The sequence below is a fragment of the Corvus hawaiiensis genome, chromosome 4 (genome assembly GCF_020740725.1).
Source record: "Corvus hawaiiensis isolate bCorHaw1 chromosome 4, bCorHaw1.pri.cur, whole genome shotgun sequence".
Taxonomy (NCBI): domain Eukaryota; kingdom Metazoa; phylum Chordata; class Aves; order Passeriformes; family Corvidae; genus Corvus; species Corvus hawaiiensis.
The window spans coordinates 31,579,182-31,600,650 of record NC_063216.1 but is presented as its reverse complement, the minus strand read 5'-3'; the positions used below and the strand labels follow the sequence as shown (position 1 = coordinate 31,600,650).

Below are 21,469 nucleotides of genomic sequence, written 5' to 3'. Positions count from 1 at the left end.
CCCTGACAGAGGCAAAGCGAACATCTGGGAGCCGTCTCCTCCAGCCATCCCCGGCAGCTGCACTACAGCTTGTGAGCAGCACCTAAAGGGCAACAACACTCTGGAGCAAGAGACAGCATTCAGCCTGCCCTACATTTCCACTTACACTCTGCTCCTACACACACACACTCCCCAGGGAGGGACTGATTTTGCAGCTTCTTAAAGACAAACATGAGATCTAAAAGCTGCCAGTGAGAAAGTCGTGTGTGGGCAACACATGGAATGCCTCTTGCTCTATTCTGCCCCAAGCTCCCTTTAAAATGTAAGCTCACACAAAGATGCAGGGAGCTGGTGGTTCTGAGAAGCCACAGAGTTCTTTCGTGTTTCCAGCTCTTTCCTACATTTTAATAGGTTTAGCAGTACTTCAGAGTCACTCAAAGGTTTTGGTCAGATGGGACTTCTGGAGAGGTCCAGTCCAGCTTCTGCCCTGAACAAGGCCCACCTCAAAGTTAGACCAGTTTGAGGTAAGCTTTGAATGTCTCCAAAGGCAGAGATCACACAGCTTTTCGGGGTCCATGTTCTGGTGTCTCGCCGCTCTCATTGGGATTTTTTTTAAACCTGTGTCTAATCAGAATTTCCCTTCCTGCAACTTCTCTGTCATCCTTTGACTTTTCACTGTGCACCTCTAAGGGAAGTCTGGCCCCATCTTTTCTATAGCATCCATTTAGTTAATAGACAAGAGCACCTGGATCCCCCTTAGCCTTTCTTCTGATGACTGAGCAAGTCCCTCAGTCTTTCCCCCTGGTGACATGGTCCAAGCAGCTCCCAATGGTCTTAATGGCTCCCCGGGCAGACTTGTTCCCCTTGATCAAGCTCTGTAGCAGTGAGAGACCCAAACTGGACACAGTACTCCAGACAGAGCTGCCCGAGCACTAAGTAAAAGGAAATAACCACTTCCCTCACCTTGCTGACTTCACCCTTACTCAAACAGCCTGGTATGTGGTTGGTGTACATTGCCATAAGTGTGCATCTCTGGACAATGCCTTCTTCAGATTCATTTTCCCCAGCACTAGTTACTCCCTTTGCCCTGAAGGAGCTTGTGTGGTTATAAATAGAAGGGACTAAATAGTTCTGAGCTTCTCTCAGGAAGGTGGTTTCTGACAGGAGCCAGAACTAGCACCCAAGGCCACTCAGCTGAGGGCTGCAGTGGCAGCTGCCTCTCCTAGGAGGAAGCTCTGGAGAAGGAAACCCAAGAGCCCCTGCTCAAATTTGCCTACTTTCTGTGGCTCTGAGTGCAAAGTGGAGGTGTGCCTCAGCGGCAGCAAGCCCAGCCCTTGCGTACCACCTGGTCTGTGTCGCTGCACCCAGGCTGGGGTTGGTGAGCTGTTGGTGAGCAGCTGCACTCAGTGGAGCTCTGGGGCACCCAACCAGGGGGGCTCAGCTGCCTCTGCCCCAAGGCAGTCTCTGCCACTGCACTGAGCAATGAAGGACACTGGCCATGAGAGTCTCTGCTGGGAGTCCCTGCCCCACTCCAGCCATCTTGGTCTCTGTGGGGCTGAGACCTGTCTTGTCCCCTCTCCCTACCTGCAGCACACTCACCCTTCTGCACCCAGTACTTTCCTATTAAGGATTCTTTCCCTCCCTTAAAGTCAACATGCCCTGCCACACGCAGTTTCTAGGGAAACTGGTGTTTGCTTTGCCTTTGCTATGGTGATGAAGCACTCTGCTAGATGTGAGTGCCATTTTCTGCAAAAGACTTTCTGAAGTGCCAGACATGGATCAGGAGTTGCCCTCCTGTCTGACCAGCCTGATTTTATCTGCATCTCCAGAGACAGCCAGGGCTCTGCCTGCCTGAGCAGTTTCTCCCATCAAACTGATAACAGGTGCATTTGGAGGAGAAAGCAAAGGCTGTGGCTTACAAAACGGGCATCTTGTTCTCTAACTAATTAGTCAAGAGCTGAAATAGAATGCTGTATCTCCAGCATATGTCGCTGTCTGCTGTTTCTCTCTCAAAACAGTCTGTAGTGAGGATCAAATGCTGAGATCTCTAATCATGGACATAAAGAGACCTCAGTAGCATCCTGGGCTCTGGTACTACTCTGTGCTCAGTGCTGCAAGAAACTATGTTTTCCTGCAAATCATCTCTTCACTGGTTTTACCACACTGAACAAACACGTTTGAATCTCAGAAGTTAGGCACTGAGGCACTGCTCAGTGTCACTTGATCATCCCAGGACACTCCTATAACCCAAAAAGCAGGCTATTCCTGCAGGCACTCTGTTTTTAGCAGCGCTGAACCGCCCTCTCTGATTGGCTGTTTGCCACGTCCTCAGCCCCTAACCCAGCCACCCGAGACTGGTGCCACGGGAGAAATGAATGAGGGCACGCAGGGTCCAAGAATGACTCCAGCACCCACCTGGGTGGGTGAGCAGTGGGCCACGTCCCACCGCGCTAACTCTTGCAGGATTGAAAGCAACAGCCTCGAAAACAGGGAGGAGGCTGGGTTTATGTTTCTGGTTCCTCAAAGGAAGCGGAGGCAACGCCAGGAGGGCCGGGGCGAGGAGAGGAGCCCGCGGCAGGGCCGGGAGCCCGCGGGCGGCTCCTCCTGGCGTTCCGCCAGCGGCCGCCGGGCGGCGCCCTTGTCCCGCGGAGCGGCCGCGCGGGAGGGGCCGGTCCGGAGCGGGGGCAGCGCTCGGCTGCGGCCACAGGCCAGCCCGGGGAGAAACCGCACCGCATCACGGCTTTGGCACTACAACCCTTCCAAGTAATAGCAGGAGTAGTAATAATAACAACAACAACAACAATCACAATAATAACAACAACAATAGTAATAATGAAGTTATTTCATGGCCTTACTTACACCGAACTTTGGTAAAATTTGCAATTTTGCCGCCATGAAATGATTTCTTTGACTCAGCATGTTCCAATAATAATAAAAAAAAAATTAAAAAATTAAAATAAAGCAACCCCAAACCCAAGTAACTGTAACTTTCCAGCTGAAAAAAAAAGAAAGCTTTTCCACTGTGATGTTCTGCTTGTTTTATACAGCAGCACAAAGATCTTGTCTCCGAACTAATTTTATTTTAGGCACAGTTTAGTTTGATTTCAGCTAGCCTCCTCCTGACTGTCTGCACTTAAGCTGCTGGAGAGAAATGGCTGCCTGGAGAGGCTGCTGCCCATCTTTGGGGAAGTGTCTGTGGTCTAGGAAGATCAGTCAGCCCTCAGACCCTGCACTGCAGATTCCTGGTGCTTCACAAGGCTGCGAGAGGTGGGCAATTGCTGGGGTGGGCAGCAAGAGGGGATGCTTCTGGCAGACTGTCTGTCGAGGCAGAGTATGGCTCACCAGCTCTGCTCCCCATTCTGTCCAGCCTCCCAAGTGGAGGCCACCGGTTTCTGGGCTTGCCTAGGTGGGACTATGCCAGTCAGAAAGGCAGGAGATCCCCAGTGCCAAAGCCTGTGGTATCTGGCGGCAAGGTGGACAGGACAAATTTATTACACAAAGAAGTATCAGGTCTTTGTCCTTTCTCCTCCTCACCCATCACCACCATCACTACTGTGTATTGAGACTGTGTTGTGGTTCTCCTTTGTTATATCCAGACTTTTGGGTTAAAATCAGCAAATGATTTGTGTGAGATGAGACATCGACGGGGCCAAGATTAAATGCCCGGTTCTTGAGCACGAGTCACCTCACAAGCAGACGGAGTCACTGATGCAAAGATGTGTGTGCTGAGTCAAGGTATGCTCAGTTCTCCAGAGCACAGGCTGATGGAAGGACTGGGGGTCAGCTGTAGTACTGCTTCACATGACCTGAGAGCTGTCTACTCAGTGCTTGCAGCATTGCGGTGCCACTGTCGCCCTCTCTGCTACCCTGCTCCCGTCCTAGGACGACATCAGCTCTACTGCCCGCTGTACTTTAGTGAACTCTCTGAAAGCCGAACAAAAACCTGTCCCGTGTGAGGACACGAGATCTGGAACCGTCTGTTTCACCGTGACATCGGACCTTCAGTAGCCAGGCGGGGGCACTGCGGTATCTGCAGCCACACACGGTGCCGTTCCTGCCGAGTTACCCAGAAGGCACGAAGATACACCGTGAACGATTTTTAAGCTATTCATAGAGTTCGAGTGAGTTCACACCAAATCAGTGCTTGGTTTCTTGGTGGTGATCACATTTTTCATCCGACAGCAGGATCTCTAAAGCCAGATTTACCAAGGTGTCTAGCCCTGGTTCTAGCTACAAGTGTTTTTTTCCAAATCCTGGGACAAGTGGGGTGGGAGGAGGGAAAAGTCCTCTCTCTGCAAGTTTCATTATGAGTTTTGCCTTTTTTTGAGTATCATTTGTCTTTATTGTCTGACAGTACTCTCTAAAAGTGGAATCAACTTTATGGAATGAACAAGGAAACACTGAAAGAAGCTGCATGCTCCTTTACAGGACCCCAGAGATAAAACCCTTGCTAGTGTCTCACCTGATTTCTCTTTCATAGTGCACTCTTCAAATGTAGTCAGCTTTAGGGGCATGTTCTGCCTCCAACTGTGCATACAACGCTCACATTGAAATTAATAGAAGCATGATGATACATTTGAAGTGAGAATATTGGGAAAAAAGTTGAATTCTTGCGGGTACAATCGATGGCAAAAAGTTTCTTTAATCCTCAGTTCTCACCTTAGAGACATCCATAGGTCTAAGTATGTAAGGAATCATTTTTATGGGTATATGTGTCTTAGCATAATCCTAAGAAATAAGAAAAAGCCCCATGGACTTGGAAACATACAAGGATTTTAGAAACATGCCTTTGTGGCCTCCCTCTTAACAGAGATTTGTTACTGTGTTTAACCCCACTGTCTCAACCCATCCTACACTGCGGAATGGGGAATTGTTTGTGTTTGATGGGATCATCACAACACACGTGGACAAGGTGCTGCTCACCAATTTGTATTGGTGACCTTAGATCTGCTATTCAGAAATTCTGCTGGTTTGGTTTTGATGTGTCTTTTGCTGAGAGTCCTTCAGGAGGTCTTCCACGTGCTTATCCTTCCATCATGCTAGCATGATGGGGAAACGACACTTGCTACATTCAGGGCAGAAGGTCAAGGTCAAATTTTTACCATGCCTCGGTAATTGCTCACCCACACACCCAGGTGAATTGCTGTGTCATTCAGAAAAAAGAGTCAAACCTGGGCTGTTTCCAGGCAAGGACTCAAACTATAGGGAGTGGTGGAATCACCACGCCTGGAAGTGTTCACAAAACAAGTAGAGATGGGATTTTATGATATGATTTAGTGGGCATGGTGGCATTCAGTCGAAGGCTGGACTTGACGATCTCGGAGGTCTTTTCCAACCTATATGACTCTATGATACTGTGCCCTCCTTCCTCTCCCTGTAATGGAGGTGATTTCTGGGTAATCCCATGTCTGCAGCCCTCTGCCTTAACTCAGAGGTGACTGCAGGGAGCCAGAGGCTGACAAGCAGCAGCTTCTGCAACACACATCATCTCACACACGAACAGGCTGGGTCCACAGCTGAGCCAGTGGCTCACAGTTACCTTGGCAGTGATGGACACCAGTCCAACCCAGAAAGTACGTTGTTCAACCAGCGAGCAGGGGCTAATCACAGCACGGAGTTTCTGGCTCCTTTCCAATTTCCTGAGGAATAACTCTTGTCATTGTGTATCTGTGAGGTGAAGCTAAGCAGCAAAAGATCTCAGAGCTGAAACTGCCCCAATTTCTTTAAGGGTGGAAGTAAGAGGGACTCAGTGGATTGGTGGGAAGCTGAGCAGGGAGACTGTGTGTCCCCTCTTGACTCACCCCTGCAAGGTAGTGGGCAGCACAAATCCCAAGGGACTACAGCAATCGGATGTGGTCCCTGTGGGTGCAGTGCTGTCTTTTCCACTGCTCTGTGCAGTTGCTGTGACCAGTCTCACAGCAGGTGAGCACTGATCCTTGACATCCTTGCTCCCATCCTTGCAAATCTCTCTACATGCAGAGAGCTGAATAACTTCTTGCCTAAGTAGCCTCAGCATCTATTAGAACAGCCTGAGCCCCAGCAAAGCTCTCACCTACATCTGGTTTACAGGACAGAGGGGACCAAACAGGTAGGACAGCTCTTCTGAGCAGCAGCCTGACTCAGAAGGGACACTATTATCAAGGATAAGGTTTAAGATGCCTTCCTGGAGGAGGATGCCCTCTCACCTAGCATTGCTCATCTGCTTAAATGGAAGCCTCTATAGGAAGAAATGAGGAGGGTCAAAATTCCTGGATGCTCTCAGGGCATGAAGTAAGGGGATGCTTGGGATAGGTCTTCACATTCAGACTGTCCTATCCTCCCTGTCACTGACTGAATTGCAAACCAAGCATAGAAGCTCGGTGCAGCCCACACTGGCAGCTGGACTCCAGGATCTCTGTGGATCCTCCACTCCAGCACTAATATTTGGCCTGTGCTGCCCTACCAGCTAGATGAAGCAAGCGCAGTTTCCAGGAACAAGCTGCATGCCTGCCACTTCTGCTGTGTAGAATCATCCAGCAACATCTTGCTGCAGAGATTTCATAAGAGGGAGGAAGTCATGGGTTAGCAGCACTTGGTCAAGGGTTTCTCTGGCTGCAGCTACGCCTGGCTGAAACTCACAATCCTTGTCTCATGAGCTGGACTAGATTTGCAATCATGGACAGACAGCAGGGGGAACGGGAGCATCTCACTATCAGGCAGAATGACCTCCTGTCTCCCTGGGCAGGACAGCTGAGATGCAGCTCCCTGCACCCAAATCATCCATCCCCCTGATGCCATGATAATTTTTTGCCTTTTCTTTTATACCCCTGTTATACCTTTTTAAAACTTCTGTATTCTTTTTGCCTACATTCTTGGACTTGTTTGTCAAGCTGAGAGACTAAACATTTTAGAAGCTTCGTAGGTAGAGGATAGCGTGCCCCAGATCCCAAGGTCCTCTCCAGAACACATTCCGTAAACTAAGATAGAACCATCCAGGGGAAGATTCCTTGGGGGGGGCTCCTTCAAGCCTCTCATTGGGGAATCTTTGATAGATATGCTAATTAGTAAGACCTATAATGTTATACCAGATCTTTCGGGGGTGTGCATTGAGGTGTGCATTTCGGTGCATTCCACCTGGACGTAGTGCACCTAAGGATCCTTAAAATAAATACCAAGGTAAAATCCCTTTTTCCCTTCTAACCGTGTTTGACTCTTGATTTTAAGACCAGGAAAAGGCATCACTCCCATTATACCATGGCCTCCTCCTTAGTGTCCATCTGTTACCCTGGCCAAGGGGAGAAGAAGAGCAGGAGTGGAATGCAATCCTGTCACGTTGTGCTGACAGTGAGCATTCATCCTTTGCAGATTCCTCTGAGCATCTGTAGCACTGCTTTTCCTGTCTCAGCTCCGTCCAGCTCTGCAGGTGAATCCCTGAAAGGGCTGTGAACTAACTATGCTTTCTAAAGACCTGGAGAATGAGGACATTATTTACTTTGGTGTCGATGGGCATCAAATGGTGTGAAAGAAATGTATGCCTCAACTCCATCACTATCTGGGACCAAAATAACAGATAAAGGGAGAAAATCTGTGGGAGTTATCATTATATGGAGTTGCCATGGAAATAGCATGAGAGAACTTGGAGGAGAGCTGACACACCATGTCTCCAGGAGGGCATAAATCTCCAGCTAGCCTCACTCCTTTTCATCACATTAGCAGGCAATATTTTTTGCTTCAGCAAGAGGTGGGAAAACATCAAAGCACAGTTCTGACATTTTTGTCTATCCCTTGATTTCTCTGATGAAGACCTCCCTGACCCCTCAAGAAATACAAAAGTGAACCTTAACGCTATTGGTAAGTTGCCCTAGAAACCATTTAATAATTTCAGTAAAATGGTAAGAGGGATGTAATTTTTCCCAGAAAATATTACTGACTTCTGTGAAATCATATGAAAAAAAACCCAACCTTATTAAAAATGTACTATTCTAAGAGTTTTTTCAAATAAAAAAAATATGCATTTCATTAAAAAAGGTTTTTAAATGCTGATTTCTAAAGAAAAGCATTACAATTTGAAGGATCTCAGCATTTTGGTGAAGTTGCTGTCTTGTGCCATTGCACTGTTCTGGGGAGCCCAAATCTCAGTTGCCAAATCCCACTTTTATTCTACCTCATGCCCCCTGATCAGGACAGGACAACCAAGTCTGCTCATACATTATATCCTGAGACTTCACAAACACAGCTCCGAGGCATGACATTGTATAGGGGTGGCATCTTCCTGCACACAAGTCCAGTTCTCCACCCTGCGCTTCCCAGCAGCCCACGGGTCACTCCTCTGGTGGTCAGTCCCCACTCAGGACTGTCAGTGGTGGCTGTGGCAATCTGACCCAGAGCAAACCACCACTTGGATGCTGGCATCCTGCACCTGAGTACAGGTGTGCAAGTGTGAGTGAACAAAACCGGTTCTGTTCGCTAACAAAATTGTTGTCCATGCCTATAAGGCCTCACATTTTGTTCTGCTACATTATTGCTCCAATTTTGCAAAATGTTTTCCCAGGATATTGCTTTCCCAGCCCTATCTTCCACCCTTTCCTAGGGCTTAGGCTGCTACAGATTGTGACTGAGCACCTTTAGAAGCAAGAAGGACCCTCAGCCTGCAGCCAGGCTCTACAGGGTAGAGGGTGGACAGGAAAGCATGGAGCAGGGCAGCAGCAAAGTCTTCATATTTTTACCTGCTCCCTTTCAGCAGAGCCCATACATAGAAAAGGAAAGATGCCCAGGAGCCTCCAACGAGACCTTATCCTCCCCACTCACCAGTACCAATGCTGTGGCCCTGCATGAGTACTACAAGGGCAAGTGAGATGAAAAGAAGCAGAATAACAGGAGAGGAGGACAAAGAGCATGGTCCCCAAATGCTCCTTTAAGAGTCAATTCCAGTTACGTTCCAGCTATTGACCCAGGTATGTCCAAGAGCACCATCTCACCAACTGAATTTCCACCACATTTGTGACTCCACTTGCAAAACCTGGATCTCCAGGAGATATAAAGGCCTGCATTTGAAAACTTCTCTCCTACAGAATAGCTAAAGCCATGGAATTAATTTGTGTGGGCTGACAACTTTGGGCCAGGCTTCTTCTTCGGCTTGTAGCTATCACATTTGCCATAATGGCAGTAATTTCAAGATTTTTCCCTAAAGTTGTGTTAAAGAAAGAAAGGAGGGAGGGGAGAAGGGAGGAAGGTCTCTTTTGACACCTGCATTTCTAAGACAAATGTCTTACAATTATCTAAGAACAAAACTTGTGTTAAGTTCTTGTTGATTGTTTTGTCTCTTTGCTCAGCATCAATTTAAGATAAAATTATACACATAATTTTATAAATGCTATTTATAAAGCTGTGGATACATATTATGCATATTTTGTGCCAAAATGAATCCATTTTTACCCCTATGAAATGACAAGTCCCAAACACTGAATAATTCCACAGGGGCTATTTTTAAAGCACTTGGTGGTGCATTTGTTGCTGAGTAGCATCTCTCTGTCTATAGCCATGGGAATAGACACCATTTTTAGCTTCTCATAATTCAGGAGCTGGATTCAGTCCAGAAGAGTTTGACACAACAGTTTGAAAGGCTCTTTATGATAAACGGATTTGTGGATTATGGGATCAAACATTTCAGAAAACAATTGTGCTTACCTTCACATCACAACTGTCTGCCAAGCTCGTGTTCAACCCCTTGCTACATCTCCCTGGAGCAGGAACTGCAGTCACAGGGAAACTCTGTTCAGGTGGCAGTTCCCAGGACATTTTCCTCATCTCCCTGGTGTGCCTGGTTGTACCTTGCTGCTTTCAGCAGTTATTGGGAAGCAGGTGCTTCCATATTGCTTCAGGATTATTATTTTCGTGTGTTTCTTTCCACGGAAAGGGAAAACATCCAGAGCCTTTTCAAATGCTACTGTCTTAGCACCAGGAGTGGGAGTAACTTGAAAGGTGAAACAAAAATCCCTGTCTGTATCTGCAATCTTTTGCTATATTATGTGCATTCTGGGCTTCCATTCAAAATAAACAAATTTTCAAAGGCCAAAAACTAAATCATACGCTTCAGAAATAAACTCTCATTTTTCTCTCTTATTCAGAAATAGCATCATCATGATGAAAAATAAATGAACTCCTGTTTCCCGTTAACAAACCAGCTCTGTGGAGAGCTGTCTCCAGCCAAATGACTCCCCTGGCTAAAGATCTGGCCTTCATTCCTGGATTCAGAGAGATGTCCTGTGCAGCCATTTAGAAGCTGATACAAACCATGCCTGCACCTGAGAGGCAAAGTGAGGAACAGGGCACTGCCTACCTCACATGTGAGCAGTGCCACTGCCATGCCCGATGAGATGGGAGAGGTGCAGCATGAAGCTACACAGGGGTCAACACACGAGCAGATCAACAAATACACCTGGGAGGAACAAAACCACACCTGGGCACCCTGTGTGCCCGAACCTGCAGCCATTTTTTCCATCTCTATTTGCTCCAAGCCCTGTTACCCCATTTGGATCAAAACAGGACTGCCTTTACCATTTTGAAATCATCTGGGCAGGTTTCCAACTGGAGGGTGTTTTAGACCAGGTTCCCAAGACACAGTATCTCATAAAATCCTAAAATTGTAATTTCTGTTTCCCTCCCTGCCTTGGGACAGGAAGGAGTGCTCAGAACAGTCTCAGCTGCCCTTTGTGCCTCAGGATTTTGCTCCTCCAGGGAAGCAGCGCCAAAGATGTCTTTGGAGGAAGAGCATTGCTGTCCACAAAGGCATATACCAGAGTATTGTGTAAAGCAGATGGCAACACAGCGGGAGAAGAGTCAGGCAGGGAATTTCCAGGGAGATCTTTGTTCCCTGGGCCCTGCCGTAGGGAGGAGACATAGTCTGTCTCAAGGCAGGGCTGGAGAAGCTGGGAGGAATCTCCAGTTCCTCTTCTGTGATTAACTGTGCTGCAGCCATCACGGCATAAGCCCTATTGAAAGGGGCTCATCAGTCTCCCTGCCAACCTCCACCAGGGCAAAGGGCCAGTGCAGGAGGTACGGGGCACCAAAGACACTGCGTTCAACCAACCCACCCTCACACCGCCCTCCCCCAAGACAGCACAACCAAGGCATCAACCTTCTCCTTCCTACACCTCCACAGAAGTTCTTCTTCCCCTCCAGCCTGGGTTTCCCACACATAGGTATTGGCGTGCAGGTGTGTCATGGTTTAACCCCAGCCAGCAATGAAGCATCACACAGCTGCTCGCTGACTCACCCACCCTGGTGGGATGGGGAAGAGAAGCAGAAGAATTAAAGTGAGAAAACTTGTGGGTTGAGATAGAGACAGTTTAATAGGTAAAGCAAAAGCCACATATGCAGACAAAGCAAAGCAACTAATTAATTCACCACTTGCTATGTGCAGGTAGGAGTTTCAGCCATCTCCAGGACACCAGGGTTTCATCACATGGAACAGTTCCTTGGCAAGAAAAATGACATCACTCTGAACATCCCTCTTCCGTTCTTCCCCCCACTTTATATGCTGTGTGGCACCATATGGAATGGCGTATCAGCTGGGGTCAGTTGTCCCAGCTGTCTCCCCTCCCAGCTTCTTGTGCACCCCTGCCCTACGTGCAACAAGAAGCAGAGAAGACCTTGGCTCTGTGCAAGCACTGCTCAGCGATCGCAAAAACATCCTTGTATTATCAATGCTGTTTCCAGCACAAATCTAAAACACAGCCCCACACCAGCTACTATGAAGAAAATGAACTCTATCCCTGCCAAACACACATAAAGTGGAAGCAAGGTACTGGCAAATGAGAGGCATGGTAATTACCCCAAAGAAACACCACTGAAGTAACCATCCCCTTGAAAGTGCCCCGACTAAATACTACTACAGCTCATGAAAGGTACTTCAATGAGCCAACACATGTTGATTTGGAAAGATGTTCCTTCACAAAGCTGAGTCATAAAGAAGATTGCAAAGGTCTACAATCAGTGATTAAACAGCTAGAAAGATCTACCAGCAGGGGAGAGCCCAAAATTGTCGTGCTGTACACTACTTTTTATTTCAATGCTTTGCTTTAAGTAAAAGGCTTCATTTATTTCATTTGTCTGGGTACAATGCATTTCAAATTTCAGATCTCCTCTTACTCACAGCAGCATTCAATTCTGTTGATCTTATACTTCATCAGTTGTGTGGGAAGGTGTCCTAACTTTTTGTCTAATCAGAGAATTCACTTCAAATGCTTCTTTGGACTCCAATTAAGAAAGGCCTTAAATTAAACACTAGGGATATAAGAAAAAGTGAGTAAGATTGGAAAACATTGGAAAACATTGGAAAAACACTCAAGGGAGAACAGTTGCCATGGCAATCCTCTGTTTTCATGTGCTCAAGAAGACACATCCCAAACATGAACGTCTCTTAGAGCCCACCTAACTTCCAAGTCCAGGCATGGGCAGGGTGGGTGGTGCAGCTGTCCACATGGCACAGGCTGGGCTCTGCTGTCCCACCACAAGGAGCCCCAGAGTCAGGTCACACTGCCAGTGTCACATTGCACAACCCAAGGTCACTCAAGTCACAATGCAGATCAGGGTGCTGCAGCACATGGTATATTTCAGGATGTGGTTTCTGGGATCTTTCACTTCCACTGGTACTTTTAAAAACCTGCACCTTAGGCTCCTCAATCCAGTTTTCTCACAGGGACTGCACAGAAGATACGTCTCAGATTTCCCCAGGACCTTGATGATCAGTCAGACCTCACACTCAGTCTAAGAACAGTGCAGCTCCTTCCACCCCAGTCACTCAAATTTCTCTTCATGGGAGTGGGCAGCAGTGAGGGGTATTGGAGCGGTATGCACCCAACTCTCACCTAGGTATGGGGTCTGGTTGTAGAATTAAGCAGGCAGATTCTCAGGAATGAAGCAGTATTTGCACTGACCCATCTTCTCCAGCAGCTCCCACAGAGGACTAGAAAAAAGGCATCTGCCATGGCTGAAACCTGTCTTGTGCAATGGATTCTGCTGAGAGCAAAGCAGAGATTATGAATGAGCTGACAAAACCAGCCTGCTGTTGGCATAGGCACCAAGCAGAGACAGAGTAGCTACGCTGGAAGTGTTTCATCCATTACTGTCAGAGAAGTCACTTTTACCACTGATCCCGCTCTAATAAATCATGTTGCCAAGCAGTTTTATAGAGGCATTATACATCCAAAGCTACTTATGGTCCTGTTAAAAGAGATGCATTTCTTTTTAGCTCAGTGTGGCTGAAATGCTGTCACAGAAGAAAGAGAGCTGCTGCTCGGAGCGCTGTTCTAAAAGAGGTATTACTGTAACTACAATAGGGAGGGACGATGTGAGCCAGGAGCCACAATCTTCCTCCTCTGACCCGTCGCCTTGGGGCAGCACTGCAAAACTGAAAATTTGTGACCATAAGCACAATAGCTGCTCACACACTCTTTGCCACAGGGATTGATGAAAATGGGGAAATAATGATGTTACTTCCTCATTCACCATAAAACACCCATCCCCTCAAAGTGACTGGAGTATTATAAGGCTGGCAAGATGTACATGGACAACTTAACCAATTAGCTCTTTTATAAAGGCTGTCGTCTTCTTAATGCAGTGTTAGATATATTTAGGCATGTGTCTACAAAATAAACTATTTCTTTCTGAAGCTAACAAAGCTCTCATTCTAGCAGTCTTGAAACTTCAGTCTGCAAAAGTTCACCCTGTGGCTGCATTCACTCTAGTGAGTTATTCAGTGACTACAGAAGCCAAACAATAGATCACAGTAGCTGGTCTACATACACAATACTTATACATACATTTATACCTATATGCACGTACATATATATATATATAAATATATATGGTTTGCCACCGTTAATACCAGCAGGAAAATTCCTTACTAACAAGTGGAGTAGCTTAGCAAGGTTGTATATCCAGCACAGCTAAATCTGCATGGCACGTGTATAGTTATGCTTTTAAATTTGGCTCTGTTTAAACGTAGCCCTTGCCGTGGCCCAATCTACCGCTATCATACCACTGCTTTGCACAGCACTGGGAGGGACCTGCCCAGCTGCTAATAACCAGCAAGGGCACTCCTGTCGCTGGCAGGCGGAGATAATTCCCAAGGCCACTCCCCTGCTGAGGCTGTCCAGCCCAGCCCGAAGCACGGGCTGTTCCACTGCGCTGACAAGTGAGGCGATGGGAAAGGGGCCACGGGCAGCAATGCAGTCTCTGATGCACAAACCCACCACGTCCCAACAACCCAGCAAGGCGACCTCCAGCAGCGCTGAGGGGCCTTAGCAAAGAGAAACATCCACCTTTCAGTTTCCCCTGCACTGCCTTCTCAAATCAACACACAACAGGCAACATCATGACGCCCATGAACAACTGAAGAGCACCAAAATCTCTCCTTTTCAGCATTCACTGGAGACAGAAAAGGACATTGCACAGGCACAGAAGAGAAGCAAGGAGTTCTCTATGCAACCTGCTGCACTCTAATCTCTCAGAGAACAAATACTGCAGCGGATGGAGAAAAATTTTGTTTGTTTTAACATCAGTTCAGGAATCAACTGTGTGTAACACAGTGTCTGTGTAACCCATGCTGGCCTTGAGTCAAAATCCAGAATGCACCTCTGACTTCTGGCCCCAGCACAAAGAGGCGGTTGGAAATCCTCCAGTGTCAACAGCGACTCTGGCTGTCCAAACAAACATTCACTTGCAGTGATGGAGGCGTATCAAAAAGCTGACTGACCCTGCTGCCTAAGGAGCAGAGAGACAGCCTGCTGGAAACCCTGAGACAAAGAGTATTTCTACCCTTCCATAACCAAGGAAGGACAAAAGGATGCCATGGATAGTAATTTCACCTTATTTTAGAAAGCATCCTGACAAATGCATGGGATAAAATCTACCTGGGTCCACCAAGCACAATAACAAAAATCCCTCAGCGACATTGTACTAGAGATAGGGAAATATTTAGAGAAGGTCTGAGCCCACAGTTGCACTGTTCCTGTAATCTTGTCTCAGGTATCCACTACTGTCCATCACAGGGACAGGGCACCAAGCTGGATGGACCTCAACGGGACAAAATGTCTAACATTTCTGGATCATACATCGTGTTGAAAATCAGTCATGAGTATTTGCCTGAACATTCATGTGTTCACTGCCTGTGAACCCCAGCCACAGGAACACGTAATTTTCCTCAGGTGAGCAGGCCCCTTGTTTCTACATTAACACAAATACATTGCTCAAAGCCTCTCAACGGCTGGAACAAATGAAGGAGATTACTCCATCACCTCCCATCTCTCACAGTCAGATAATGCAGGGCCACACCAGGATACCTAAAATAGAGATTTATTGGAAAAAGCATTATGACTATTTATAAATGCTGTGACATGATTAGTACCCCAAACACAAAGATAAACTGGCAACCTACAGTCTAGCAAATCAACAACTCCCACTGAGCTCACAAAGTCAGTGATCAGCACAGAAGTTGTAAATCACAATATTATGTTTGAAATAAATAATTTCAAAACTGCAGAAAATACGGACAAAACCCTGGCATCTTTGTGTGTACAAAAAAGCCAATTCAGTTTGCATATGGCTTTGGCATCATTTAACAATGTTTATGAAATTCTATCCTGCCTGCCTGATGCAAAAGGCCAGTAGCAGGGCTGCACAGGCAGAGCCTACAGATGTTTGCTCTCACTGTTGGGTCTGAAGCTCTGACTCTCTGTTCAGAGTGTATGCATTTTATAAAAGAACCCCACCATGCTGCTGAGATGTGCAGCTCTGTATATACCAGGTTTATTATTGGCATCCCTAACACCTGAGATTTCACAAGATAAATTTTGAGACATTTCAAGGTTTTGATCATTGAAGGACATTCACCACAGGTCACCAGACTGTATCCAAAAGTTCCAAAAAGAACCTGGGAAGGCTGGACAACACTGTGCTCCTCCATTTCTCACCCATACAGGTTAAAAAAATCTGGGACATGAACAGTCCCTTTGGACTCAGGTACAAGCTTAATCGGGCATTTGCCACTTCAAAAATTCCTTCAAAAGCCTTATTCTTTGTTTGTCTTGATTTCTCTTTTGATTCTTCCTCCCCTGCACTGCAGTCACTAACCACAACCAATAGCTTTCCCTTGTTGTTGTTGTTGTTTGTTTGTTGCTTAATTAAATGATATCTGCTCTTTTTACCCATCCTGAACTAGCTGCTCTTGCACACAGGGACTGAAACTCTCCTGAAGTCCACAGCAAAGCTCTTACATGGCTCAGCAAGAGAGAAAAGGAAAGTGCATCAAAACCTCAGGTTTTCTGCTTTTACTGCTGAGCTTTGTTCTCAGAAAGCAGGCGCATGTGCAACAGCTTGACCAGCCAGAAGCCAAGATGCCATCTGACAAACTTCTCTTTCAGCTCCAGGGGAAAATGGCTTTTGGAAAGCACCTGAAGGACTGGGGCACTTCACCACCAGAGGACCACACCTCTTTTAGTGCAAGTACCCAAGTATACAGGCACCCACAGTAGCATGGTGTGTGATCGTTCCCCCTGCGGGCATTCTGCTGTCTCCCTGGCAGAGCCAGCCAAAATGCTGGTTTGATGCCTGACATATTTCAACATTGCCACTCTTCCTGAAACATGACCCACACTTGCTACTGTATTTGAAGTTTTTGAAAGGCTACTCAATATTTGACCCAAGTCCCTGCTTCCCAGAACACCCATGTTTTCCTTTTCCTCCTCTGAAGAAAACAGGTGGTCTGAGTAGCCCTTCAAAAACTGACACCTCTTAAGAAGTTTTTTAGGTTGGCACCCATGGTAGTTTCACTATATGTTCACCATTCTTCAAATGCACCCTCAGATCACAAGTAATAAGCATCTGCCTTCTTCCCAGCCTTGCATTTCTCTAATTCAATTAGAGAATTCAATTAGAACCACACATATTTCTGCTTTGGCCCTTGTATAGGCTAGTTTTAAAGAAATGTTACACAAAAGTAATAGGAAGGTGAGGAAATGATCTTGAAGTCTCCAGGTCCCATTGTCCAGCTGCTAGCTGAGATCAAGACATAGAACATGCCAAAACATCTCTCCTCAAACAGAAGAAAGCTGCAAACAGAACCTGGACCTTTCTCTAAATGACATTTCTCAGATGACAGAAGCGCTGATCTTCTGCAGGCTCTGAATTAATGTAAAGGATACTTATTTTCACTATGCTGTGTTGGCAGCAATGCCCGTGTCCCTTTAGACTGTTTGTGGAATGGCAAAGATAAAAGCAGCATTTTACAGCTGCAGCAAACTGAAGGAGATAAAAAAGTCTCTGTATGCACTTTTGTCATGTTTCCCTGTCCGGCTCAGGTGAGACTAATAGTCTGCCTCCACTTGGACGTGACTCCTGTCAGGCACCAGTCAATTAAGTACTTTTGGCTTTCTCAGCACTGAACTCTGGAAGCACAAAGGAGATAAAAACAAACCACGGTGAGATCAAGAGAGTCTATGTGGCTGAGGACCTGGTCTGGAACAAAGGAGCAGGACTGTCGGGAGGGTCAGCAAGTGTTCTTCTAAAATGACTTCTATGGCCCATAAAAGACTAAGCCATAGGCATGGAGAAAGGCAGTGATAGCTTTTCGCCTCTGCTGAATTATTAGTTTATTTTAAAGAGGACAGGGACATAGTGTGGGGAGGTTATCAGTGCAAGGCAGCACCACGGGGAGCCAGATGTTCACTCCTTCACAAACCAGACCTCATTGCGGCGTCCGTAAGGCTTCATAGGAGGGTCATAACCATTACACAAGTAGAAATCCTTGCGGTATGCAGCATCACTCCCCAGAGCAGCCTTCAGCTTGGCAGCATAGCTCACGTAATCTGCCTCTTTGGCATAGCCACCAAACTGCCTGCAAAGAAACCAGAGAGGTGTTTCACAGTCCCGGCAAAGCACAGAAAGGAAGAGAGAGAGAACAATAGATAGCCACAGTATATTTAGACATGTATTTCAATCCAGGTCCTGCCAACACGCACTCATGCATGCACTGTTCATTGTGAACCAGCACACTTCATCTGTGACAGATGAAGTCTCATGGGTGACACAGCCAAGGTGCAATCATCCTTTGGCAGACCCGAAAGGGATCCCCCCAAACAGCCCCATGTATGTCAGCCAGCAGAATGCCCCTGCCCTGTGAATCAACACCGTATCAGAGAAACAACTTTCTAAAACACAAGGTTATCTCCAAATCAGCCCAGCCCATAGTCCTCACTAATGCTGTCAACAACCATGTTCACTGTGGTGTGACCAACCATCTGCTGGAAGCCAGATCGCGAAGGAAAGCCAAACTCTAGCTAGCCCAAGAAAAAGGGGAGGTAGGAACAGACAATTGGCAATTACAGAACATGATGCTGTTTAAAAGGGGTGGGCTGAAATGGGTCTGGTTTATGTCGACCTCCCACCAACAGGAACTGTTTCCACATCAGCCTGCACCTCACCACCCTCCCTCAGGGCTGACATTTCAGACAAAACAGGCTGATACTGCAGAAGTGGCCCATGCCCAGAGCAAAGGCCAAGCAGCAGCCGGAGGCAAGAAAGAAGCTAGTTAAGAGTCAGCCAGAACAGTTCAAGAAAGTAGGCAGGGGAACCTCCAAGGGGTAAAGACAAGGTGAAGAGCTTATTGCTGTTGTGATGCTAGTTTGAGTCCAGGCTGTCAGTCAACAGCCGAAAACATTCAAAGGTGATTTGAAGCAATGCAATGGCTGCTTGTTTCCATGGTGGGGTCTGGTATGAGTCCATCTGAATGAGGCTTCAGTTGACAGTTTGATGTGAACCACACCAAAGAACATTCTTAATGACTACAAACAATCTGCAGCCCAGAAAGTGGGAAAAACAATAGATTCATACAATAGAAATGGCATCTTTCGAGGCTAGCCTCCACACTTGTTTACCCAGTGGAAAAAAAAATCCATATTCCAAATCAGTGCAGCATGATCAAGGGTAAGAAATGACATAAAATGCCTGTCTTCAGTCTAGACATACCCCTCCATCTCCTTCTACCACATGCACCTCTTGTCCAGCAAGCCACCTGGTAAAACAAACACTGCTCTTCAGAGCACCCTAAAGACCTCAGCACTTGGGACTGGACATCCCAGGACGCATTCCTTACGTGGAATAAATGGTCATCCCCTCTCTTTCTTCAATCTTAATGCTTTCATCGGTAGGACAAGGTGGGTTGGCTTGAAACTGGCTCGGGATCCGCAGAGAGACTTTCACCTTCTGCTGAAAGGAGCCATCTTCAGCAGGAAAAGCAGTGATGGAGACAGGAGCAGTCATGCCCATTCCAACTCCTGAAACAGACACACAGACATTACTAAAGAAGTCTAGGTTCTCAGGAACTCACAAAATTAACAGGGAATTCACAGAAGCTAATTTCAGTTTTGGAAAACTCCTCATATGAGCTCCTTGTCAGGAGTGGGCTCCTCTGGGGAAGTGGAACAGCCATCATCAGGCTTCTGCTTGGGCCAAGCTCTCTCTCCACACCAGGACCCTGGGAAATAAGTGTCCCAAGTGACCTCTGGAATGCTTTTTATTAATGGTGCTGCTTTTGTGGTTCTCTGAGACACTTTGATCTTCTGACAAATCAGCTGTAAGACAGCAGGGTCTGTAGCTCCAGGACAGCCCAGCAGCATATATAAAGGACATCAGCATTTAAATTAATACTATCTGCACTTAGCCATGAGTCCACAGCCAATACTGGGGGACAGGGGCTTTCTCTTAAACCCTTCCAAATGCTTCCAGACATTCTACAATTTCCAGTGCCCCAAAACTTAGTGCTGTTATGGCTTTCAGCAGGACTGTCCATGCTGTCCACACTCCAGGAACAGCATGCTTTTTTCCCACTCATTACCACCAAGAAGTACCACATGGCACTGAAGACCATTTTTCTTCACTCTTCTTGCAGGAGTAAACCTCAGGATCAGGCAACCACAAAAACAGTTGAGATCAAGCCATCTTTCTCACTTATCTCTCTTTGATGTCATACCAGTGTTTGTGTCACATGTTATGTAGAAGGCACCCTTTCTACTACAGCAACAGCAATCACCTTTCCAAAACATGTTGCTGCAAATGCCATTTCCCACTGCATCCACCTCCTACTCCCATGGAGACTACACTAGTCCCTCTACTAGAGGCTGGAGAAAGGTGTGCCAAGAACATGTATATGTCTCAGAGCTACTCTGTGGTCTTCTGCTATGAATGGTTAAAATGCGCACACTTTAGTAAAACAAGAATCAGAAGCAATCACCTGGAAGCACTGCCATAAAACATTACAAAATACTATTAAAAAGGAAGCTCATTGTTCATTACTCTTTCATGAATAAAAATAGCCAGATAAAATATCAAGGTCGTAACTGTTATTTCACTGCTCACAAGGGCACATCATAGAACTGAAGTGTCCCAGATACCCTGGATTTCATCAGCTACTGCTCACCCAGGGAGCTGTGATAGATACATGTCTGCCTGTCCTCATGTTATCCCAGCTGCAAGGTAACTCATTCCTGTTTAAACAAATAATTTTTGAGATTTCACCCTGAAACAGAGATGGGTTATAAGCAGACTCATAGCATGAGTTGGCTGGGCACGACTTAACCTATGGCAAGTTTACTTTTCCCAGTGAGGGGCTATCCCCATCAAAGACCCCCAGTGACGGGAGCCACAAGCCAGGCGGGCCTGCAGTGCCATTGCCTCCATCCATCCTGCTTTCACCAAGCCTCAACCACAAGCCCCGCGGGGCAGGCAGCATCTCTCACCCTTGTCGTTGCTTCCTCCGACGTACTTCAGGAGCTTGACTGCCCCTTCCTTCGAGGCTTCGTCGAACGGCTTCCCCACCAGCTCCACCGCGGCGAACATCCCGCCCTCGCACGCCCTTTCCTCGTAGCTGACCTGATCCTGGGGAAGGAGATGGGGATGGAGGCGCTGCCAGGAGGAAGGCGCTGCTCGGGGGTGATACCCGCTTTCCCTCGCAGCGCCTCAGCCGGCCCCGCTGGCAGCACCGCCCGGGGAACAGCGCCGGCCGCCCGCCCCGACACACACAGACCTTCTCGCCCTTGCTCAGCAGGCGGTAGGGCCATGCCTCCACCGTGCTCAGCAGCGAGTTCTTCACCATGCCCAGCATGGTGCCGCGCGGCTCAGCTCAGCTCTGCCCGGCTCGGCTCGGCTCGGCCCTGCTCAGCTCGGCTCTGCCCCGCCTGGCTCGGCTCGGCCCCTCTTGGAGGAGGTGGGAGGGCCGGGGCCGGGGCCGGGGCCGCCCCGCCGCCCGCAGCGCGGCCATCGCCCCCAGGGCGCGCCCGAGGCCGCCTGTGCTGCGGGGCCGGGGCCGTGCGAGGGCACCGGGAGCGGCGGCACCGCGGGGCCGGGGGGCGGCGAGCTCGGAGGGTGGCGAGCCCGGAGGGTGAAGTAAGGGAGGGCGCCGAGAAGTGTGAGGAGCCATGAAGTGCGGGAGCAGGTGGTATTCATCTCTGGGAGA

The 21,469-nt window shown here is 47.5% G+C and overlaps 1 protein-coding gene across 1 annotated transcript; it reads right to left on the bottom strand.

Annotated features, from left to right (window-relative positions):
* Window positions 1–17,580: 17,580 nt before the first annotated feature.
* Window positions 17,581–21,199, bottom strand: HEBP1 (heme binding protein 1). The gene is made up of 4 exons (XM_048301998.1): window positions 21,041–21,199; window positions 20,754–20,892; window positions 19,112–19,292; window positions 17,581–17,854 (listed from the first exon to the last, which is right to left on the bottom strand). Exons 1-4 carry the CDS (start codon window positions 21,116–21,118, stop codon window positions 17,683–17,685), a joined length of 570 nt encoding a protein of 189 aa, XP_048157955.1. The 5' UTR covers window positions 21,119–21,199; the 3' UTR covers window positions 17,581–17,682.
* Between the last annotated feature and the right edge of the window lie 270 nt (window positions 21,200–21,469).

Bases quoted from the DNA above. Each gene is read 5' to 3' on its own strand.
- HEBP1 (XM_048301998.1), bottom strand. From the start codon at position 21,118: ATGCTGGGCATGGTGAAGAACTCGCTGCTGAGCACGGTGGAGGCATGG. The intron at 20,893-21,040 runs GTCTGTGTGTGT...CTCCTTCCCCAG, and splicing joins TGCTGAGCAAGGGCGAGAAG to GATCAGGTCAGCTACGAGGA. The intron at 17,855-19,111 runs GTAAGGAATGCG...GTTTCTTTGCAG, and splicing joins GGGATGACCATTTATTCCAC to GCAGTTTGGTGGCTATGCCA.